This window comes from Scyliorhinus canicula, unplaced genomic scaffold (genome assembly GCF_902713615.1).
Source record: "Scyliorhinus canicula unplaced genomic scaffold, sScyCan1.1, whole genome shotgun sequence".
Classification (NCBI taxonomy): Eukaryota; Metazoa; Chordata; class Chondrichthyes; order Carcharhiniformes; family Scyliorhinidae; genus Scyliorhinus; species Scyliorhinus canicula.
The window spans coordinates 82,484-90,861 of NW_024055433.1; the positions used below are offsets into that span (position 1 = coordinate 82,484).

Sequence of the window (8,378 nt, forward strand, 5' to 3'; positions counted from 1 at the left end):
AAGTTAACACGGAGCCACAGCAAGCAAATGGTATTTTAGCTTTCAGTGAAATGGCTTGGAGTACAAGAGTAAAGATGTCTTACTTCAATTATGCAGAGCATTAGTGAGGCCTCACCTGGAGGACTGTGCACAGGTTATGTCTCCTTACCCAGGGAAGGCCATATTTACCGAGGGGGCTTGAGGAGCAGTTCTATGGACTGGTTCCTGGGAGGAGGGGATTGACCCAAGAGGAAAAATTGAATTCGCTGGACTGATACTGATGGAGGTTGAAAGATTGAGAGGTGATCTGATTGAAATTTTAAATTCTTAATCGGCCTGACAAGGTAGATGCGGAGAAAATGTTTCTTGTGTCTGGGGAACCTATAATATGGCGATTAGTCTCCGAGTCGGGGATCAACCATTTAGGACGGAGATGAGAAGGAATTCTTTCCCTTAAAGGATTCTGAATCTTTGGAATTTTCTATTCCAGGGAGCTGTAAAGCCTCAGTTATATTTAAGAGAGGGGACAATAAAATCTTGGATACGAAGGGAATTAAGAATCATGGGGAGGGTGAAGATCAGTCATAATTGTATTGAATAGCAGAGGAGACTCGAAGGTCTGAATGGCCCATTTCTAGTCCTATTTTAATGTTCTTGAAACCTCAGTGTGATTCCTCTCAAGCTGTTGAGTGAGTGAATTAAATCTTCACAAATCGCCAAGACACCAGAGTACAAGTCAGGAAAGACTGACTTGTCCATTGGTTCCACATTACAATTAAATCTGAGCACACAGACCATTTATTCCAATTCTCTTCTGTTATCTGTTAATCTGTTTCCATAGCTAATTATTCCAGAAGCAACTCGCTAGTCTATCGCCAGAGGCTTATAGCTTGAGGGGTGCCACTCCACATCAAGCATGGCTAACCAGGATTCTCTCCCACTCTTACCGCCAGCCATTGGCGGGTTTGGGAGAATTTTGGAGGTTGACACTAAACCTGTTTGATTGTGTTACAAACGTTCCTTCCTTGGCCATCAAGTCTTGGGGTGGGATTCAAATCCAGAGCTTCTGGCTCAGAGGCAGGGATGCTTGAGCCACAAGATTTTCCATAGACTGTAAACATATCTGAACGTAATCAGAGTTATCCAGAATTTCAGCACTAACGGAGGGAGCTATTTCATAAAACAAGGAACAAAGATTCCACAGGATTTTCACTGTAAATCAGCACAAATAGATGCTATTAGTTACAGCAGGGTCCAGTCTCAGGTTATAAATTGGTGATTATACTTTAAGAGTGATCCCTTTAACATCTGAGAAGTTAACAGCCTGTCTAAGAAGCCTACAGATGAGATTACCAACATTCAGAGTTTACCACCTCAACCTCAAGTTACAGAACAAACTTTCTCCTGTCAATATGGAGCTGCAGGATTGGACTGGGATCTGTTTATTGTTCATCTTTAGTTCAATACAGTTACTAAGAAATTTAAATTTTAAAAGGATGTTTACAGCTATAATGGTCTATTGCGATATGAATGAAGCATGGTGTGGAGTATAGGATAAGTCTAATGGGTGAAAATGACATCAGAAATAAACCCCAGCTGTCAGAATCTAAACTCTGCATCATTGATGAACTCGCCGATGTCTCATAAGGTTGGATAAACAAATGAATCCCTTCTCACACTCTGAGCAGATGAAAGGCCTCTCCCCAGTGTGAGTGCGTTGGTGTATAATGAGGTTGCCTGATTGCTTGAACCCAGTTCCGCAGTGAGGGCACCTGAACGGTCTCTTGTCAGAGTGAACACGTTGATGGATCCGCAGTTTCTCTGAACTTTTAAAGCACTTCCTACAGTCTGGACATTTAAAAGGTCTCTCTTCAGTATGAACTTGCTGGTGTGTTCGCCAGTGTGATAACTGAGCAAATCCCTTCCCACATTCAGAACAGGTGAAAGGCTTCTCCCCAGAGTGAGTGCGCTGATGTCGAACAAGGTCAGCTGATCGCCTGAATCCATGCCCACATTGAGAACATCTGAACGGTCTCTCATCAGTGTGAACAAGTTGATGGCGCCGCAGTTCCTCTGACCTTTTATAGCACTTTTCGCATTCCGGACATTTGAAAGATCTCTTGTCACTGTGAACTCGCTGGTGCATCAGCAGCTCAGATGATGCCCTGAACCTCTTCCCGCATTGTGAGCAGCTGAATGGCCTGTCCACAGTGTGGATGCGCTGGTGCATCCGCAGTACATTTAGGCTTTTAAATCTCTTTTCACAGTCAGAGCATTTAAACTCCCTCTTGTCAGCGTGAACAGGCTGGTGTTTCTGCAGGGAAGAGAAACTCGTGAATCCCTTCCCACAGCCGGAACAGGTGAATGGCCTCTCCCCGGTGTGATTGCGCCGATGAATTTCCAGCTCAGACGGGTAACTGAATCTCTTCCCACAGTCTCCACATTTACACGGTTTTGTCCCTGGGTGAATAGTAATTTTTGCTGCCATGTTCGAAGGCTGGTGATCGTCACTCCTGATGAATTGAGTCTGTCAGGTCCTGATGTGATGTTTGGATTAGTTTCTCTTTCCCGATTGCAAATCCTCTCTTTACTGTAACCTGTGAGATTGATTTAAAACAGAAATAAGGGAGTGAGAGAGAACCCACAAAAACAAAGATATAAAACACATCGAGTTGAATTAATCTGATAATTTGTGGGATTGACACTGGGAAAGAGTGACCAAGGTGAGGGAGAGAAACAGACAGGGTAGATGGTGGGAGAGTCAGGGGTTAAGCAGAGACCATTCATCCACAATTCAATCAGTTGTTTCTGTTTGGATTGCGAAGGGGCGGGATTGGAGGACGAATAGGTTATCAGGTCCTCCGACCAATCACAATGTGTGTTGGAAGCAGGTCTCGCAGCAGCGGGGCAGGTACCGGAAGATCCCTCATTGGCTGTTTGACCAGAGATTGCCACCTATAAAAATGGCGACCACGCATGCGCCCGGCTCAGCCTCGCCCCTACGAAAATGGCGGCAACGAACTCAGCTATTTCTCATTCGGAGGCAAAGGCAGGAATTTGAGCTTCATATTGGGGGTTTGGAGCGTGCTGCGGGTGTTTGGGAAGCCCTCATATCCAACCCACCCGCCGGCTCCATCCCTCTCGTCTCACCGCGCAGTTTCTCATCGGCTTCGGAGCTCCGCGATTGCCGAGCCCAGCTCCTACCCGCACTGCGCATGCTCTCCATCACAATGCCCGGTTGATTGACGGCAGCTCCTGACCAATAGGAAGAGGGGGCGCGGCTGGAGGACCGAGTGGCAGAAGCCGGTCCTCCAACCAATCAGAGTGAATGAGGGGCTGGGCTGAGCCCGGATCTCCCTCATTGGCTGAAACCCTGCATTATTTTGAAAGCAGCTTTGTCTCAAACTCCAGGAGAGACTGTGGAAAATGTGTGTTGATGGCAGGAAGTTTTTTCTCAAACAGAATTTTTACATAACCAATGAAAAAAAAGACGGATATTTAACAAAACAAGGTGGCTGTTATTGTTATACAAAAAGAGAATATACATAGACATAGACATAGAACAGTACAGCACAGAACAGGCCCTTCGGCCCTCGATGTTGTGCCGAACAATGATCACCCCACTTAAACCCACGTAACCCGTATACCCGTAACCCAACAATCCCCCCATTAACCTTACACTACGGGCAATTTAGCATGGCCAATCCACCTAACCCGCACATCTTTGGACTGTGGGAGGAAACCGGAGCACCCGGAGGAAACCCACGCACACAGGGGGAGGACGTGCAGACTCCACACAGACAGTGACCCAGCCGGGAATCGAACCTGGGACCCTGGAGCTGTGAAGCATTGATGCTAACCACCATGCTACCGTGAGGCCCCATATTAAATGAACAATTCCCCACCTCACCGCCCCCCTCTCAGTCAAGGAACGGTGTCGCAGCTGGGCGAACCCCAGCAAGGACCCTCTCAAGGCAAACTTTATTCTCTCAAGACTGAGAAACCTAGCCATGTCACTGACTGAGAAACCCAGCTATGTCACTAACCCAGGTCTCCACACTCAGGGGTTTCGAGTCTCTCCACATTAACAACATCCGTCTCCGGTCTACCAGGGAGGCAAAGGCCAAAACCTCGGCCTCTTTTGCTTCCTGCACTCCCGGATCCTCTGACACCCCAACGATCGCAATCTCTGGACTCGGCTTCACCCGCGTGTATAAGATCCTGGATATAGCCTTCGCAAAACCCTGCCAGAATAGCGCCGGGCATGACCAGAACATATGGACATGGTTTACTGGGCTCTCTGAAGATCTCGCACAGTTGTCCTCAACCCCAAAGAGCTTGCTCATTCTCGCCGTCGTCATGTGTGCCCAATGTACCACCTTAAACTGAATTAAGCTGAACCTGGCACATGATGAGGAGGAATTCACCCTGCCGAGGGCATCAGCCCACAGGCCCTCATCCAGCTCCTCGCCCAGCTCCTCCTTCCACTTACCCTTCAGTTCCTCCACTGGGGCTTCCTCAGCCTCCTGCAGATCTTGGAAAATGCCCGACACCTTCCCTTCCCCTACTCAGATGCCAGAGACCACCCTTTCCTGTATCCTATGAGGGGGTAGCAACGGAAATGTCCCCACCTGTTTTTTGAGAAAAGCGCAGACTTGGAGGTATCTGAAGACGTTTCCAGGGGGCAGATTGAATTTCTCCTCCAGTGCCTTCAAGCTAGGCAAAGTCCCATCTATAAAAAGGTCCCCCATCCTTTTAATGCCTGCCCTGTGCCAACTTTGAAACCCTCCGTCTATCTTGCCCGGGACAAATCTATGATTGTTCCATATCGGGGTCCAAACTGAGGCCCCCTCCTCCTTCCTGTGCCTTCTCCACTGACCCCAGACCCCCAATGCCACAGTCACCACCGGGCTTGTGGTATATTGTGCCGGCGAGAATGGCAGCGGTGCCGTTACCAGTGCCCCTAGGCTGGTGCCTTTGCATGACGCTGCCTCTAGTCGTCTCCACGCCGACCCCTCCTCCATTACGCATTTCCTAATCATGGCTACATTAGCCGCCCAGTAGTAGCTACAGAAGTTCGGTAGCGCCAACCCTCTGCCCCCCCCCCCCCCCCTCCCCCGACTGCGCTCTAAAAATGAGATGGAGATGGTTGACAGCTTCAAATTCCTAGGTGTGCGCAGGGGGAAATGTTTGATACATGCAGGTTCGAGATTTTGACAGAAAGGAGATACAGAACTTCCCTGAGGAGCCAGCCTCCACATTGCTGGAGGACGGGCTGACGACAGGGGGATTGGAGAAGTGGGTAGTGTCAGCGGTTTACAGAGCTATTTTGGAAGAGGAGAGGGCACCACTGGAAGGGATCAAAGCAAAGTATGAGGAGGAGTTGGGAGAGGTTATGGAGGAGGGGTTCTGGTGTGAGGTGCTACGGAGAGTGAATGCCTCAACCTTGTGCGCGAGGTTGGGGCTGATACAGCTGAAGGTGGTATACAGAGCACACCTCACGAGGATGAGCCGATTCGTTGAGGGAGTAGAAGATGTGTGTGAACGCTTCGGGGGCGGGGTGAGGTGGTGCTAATCATGTTCATATGTTTTGGTCCTGTCCAAAGCTAGAGGATTACTGGAAGGAGATTTTTAGGGTAATTTCTAAAGTGGTGCATGTTAAACTGTACCCGGACCCCCGAAGGCCATATTCAGGTTGTCGGTCCAGCCAGGGTTGGAAACGAGTGCGAAGGCAGTTGTTGTAGCCTTCCCCTCATTGATAGCCCAAAAACAGAGAAACTTCTCCACCCTGTGCCCTGGTGTGGCGGGGGCATCTGTTGGAATTCTTGACTCTTGAGAAGGTTATGTTTGAACTGAGGGGAAGTATAGAACGGGTCTACAATTCATGGTCATTATTCATTATGCACTTTCAAGAACTGGATAACATCGAACATTAGTTGGGGGGGGTGAGAGGGTTGGGGGGATAGTGTTAATGGGAGCTATGGATGATTCCTGATTCCTTTTTGCCATTTGTTTATGAGAACACGTGGGTGAATGTTTTGGGTTTGGTGGGAGGATGGGATCGTTGTTATTGATATGGGGAGTGACATATTTGTTACTGAATGTTGTTTATTGTTGGTGGGTGTAGATTTGGGAGAAAATGTGAAAAAGGAGGAGAATAAAGAAATAATTTTTAAAATAAAATTCCTAGGTGTGCACATCACCAACAATCTATCCTGGTCCACCCACGCCGACGCTAAGACCAAGATAGCACACCAGCCCATAAACTTCCTCAGGAAACTAAGTTAATTCGGCATCTCCATATTGACTCTAACCAATTTTTACAAATGCATCATAGAAAGCATCAGTAGAGGGGCTGGTTTAGCACAGGGCTAAATCGATGGCTTTTAAAGCAGACCAAGGCAGGCCAGCAGCACGGTTCAATTCCCGTACCAGCCTCCCGAACAAGCGCCGGAATGTGGCGACTAAGGGCTTTTCACAGTAACTTCATTTGAAGCCTACTCGTGACAATAAGCAATTTTCATTTCATTTCATATCTGGCTGCATCACAGCTTGGTATGGCTACTGCTCAGTCCAAAACCGTACAAACCTACAGAGAGTCATGAACACAGTGAATCTGCCTCTCTTCCATTAACTCTGTCTACATCTCCCATTGCCTTGAGAAAGCGGGCAGCATTATTAAAGACCTCTTCCACACGGGTTATTCTCTCTTCCAATCTCACACTAACAGGTTCAAAAACAGCTTCTTCCAGTAGCATGGCAGGGACCGGAAGGCCCCTCATTGCCTGTTTGCCCCCAATAAACATGGCGGCCAGGCATGCGCCCGGCTGAGCCTTGCCCCTATGTTACCAGTCTTCTGAATGACCCCATTATGGACTGAAGTGATCTCTTCAGTCTTCTCTACTGAATACTACTACACTCTGTATGCTCCACCCAATGCATGTGTATGTATTTACATTGTGTATTTATGTATGTCCTATGTTTGTTCATGTGTGGAACGATATGCCTGGATTGTACGCAGAACAATACTTTACTCTGTACCTCCATACACGTGTCAATAAATCAAATCAAAACTGGACCTTTCTGTTTGTGGCTTTAAACAGGTGAATCCCTGTGGAGCAAACATTTCAACATTTGTTATTGAAATGAATTTATTCAGCACAGACAGCAGGGGTTATTTCAGAAAATTACACAGTAAAGTTAATGAGCTACCGAGCCTGCAGTGAAGAGGGAAGACTCTTTGTCTGGGATCTTTGACTCATGGATTCCCAGCTGAAGGTGTTTCTGCAGTAACAGTTAACTTTTGATATCAATGCCACCGTTAGACACAGGGGGAATCCCTTGTTTCAATAAATGAACTGGCAGAAGGGTTAGGACAGGATGGCAAGAAGGTTAATACTGTCATTATTCAGAATATAGGCTATAAAGAAACAATTGATCTAAAAGACAATCTGTTCTCCTATCTTAAATCTTGTGTTTTCTGCATTGGACAATTACATTAAAATCTGGAACACGTAGATATGGATTGGTGTCTCCATTTCATTTTTGTAATGTATTGTGTTCTTTAGTAATGCTCTTCCCCACATTCTCTCCATATCCTTTCTCACAAAACCTTCCATTATTTTAACAATTTCTATTAGGTAACCCTCCTCCGCCTTCATTTCTCAAGAGACGAGACCTAGCCTCTCAATCCTTTCCTGACATTTTTATGTACCTACACATTTCTAGTTTCATCATTCTAAATCTGCTTTGCACCCTCTCCAGTGCCTCGGTATCATTTTATAATATGCTGACCAGAACAGAATGCAGTGATCGGCGAGATACTTCATCCAGGAGTCACGGATTTCCCCAAAAATGGGACCAAGCTAAGATGTGACATTACATTGGTTTATTAAGAAACAAAGGATTAAAAATGATACATAATGGACGCAAAAAACGTACATCCTGTGAAAGGTGAGAATGGTTTACCAGTTACAGAGGACAAGCTGATGATGCAGAATGAGTACTGGTCTCCATTACTATTGGCTGCCGTCTCCTCTGAATTGTTCCCTGGTGTGAGCCAGAGTGTGAGTGTTGGGTGAAGCCAATATGAATCATTTTTGAAATCTCTTCCTGTTTTAACCTTTACACATTTAACCTTTGCACCTTCATAGATGGATCATAAGATCCAATCATATCGGTTAAATATTCCAATTTCAGAGCACGTGTTAGAGACACATCCTGGGCAGAAAGAACTGGTCTGTCTTGTGCTTGTCACCCAGCAAGCTGCTGTGGAATATTTCTGCATAAGCAAGAAAAATGGCATCATGGTGGCGCAGTGATTAGCACTGCTGGCTCACAGCGCCGAGGACCCGGGTTCGATCCCAGCCCCAGGTCTCTGTGTGGAGTTTCACCTCACC

The 8,378-nt window shown here is 46.8% G+C and overlaps 1 protein-coding gene across 3 annotated transcripts; it reads right to left on the reverse strand.

The window, feature by feature from the left end:
* LOC119959392 (gastrula zinc finger protein XlCGF17.1-like) lies at positions 1 to 3,838 on the reverse strand. 3 transcript variants are annotated; one of them, XM_038787684.1, is made up of 2 exons: positions 3,805 to 3,838; positions 1 to 2,576 (listed from the first exon to the last, which is right to left on the reverse strand). In XM_038787684.1, exon 2 carries the CDS (start codon positions 2,465 to 2,467, stop codon positions 1,598 to 1,600), a length of 870 nt encoding a protein of 289 aa, XP_038643612.1. In that variant the 5' UTR covers positions 2,468 to 2,576; positions 3,805 to 3,838; the 3' UTR covers positions 1 to 1,597. The 3 variants fall into 3 exon arrangements, with proteins under 3 accessions (XP_038643612.1, XP_038643610.1, XP_038643611.1); XM_038787682.1 differs by lacking the exon at positions 3,805 to 3,838 and adding an exon at positions 3,130 to 3,227; XM_038787683.1 differs by lacking the exon at positions 3,805 to 3,838 and adding an exon at positions 3,103 to 3,227.
* Positions 3,839 to 8,378: the final 4,540 nt, after the last annotated feature.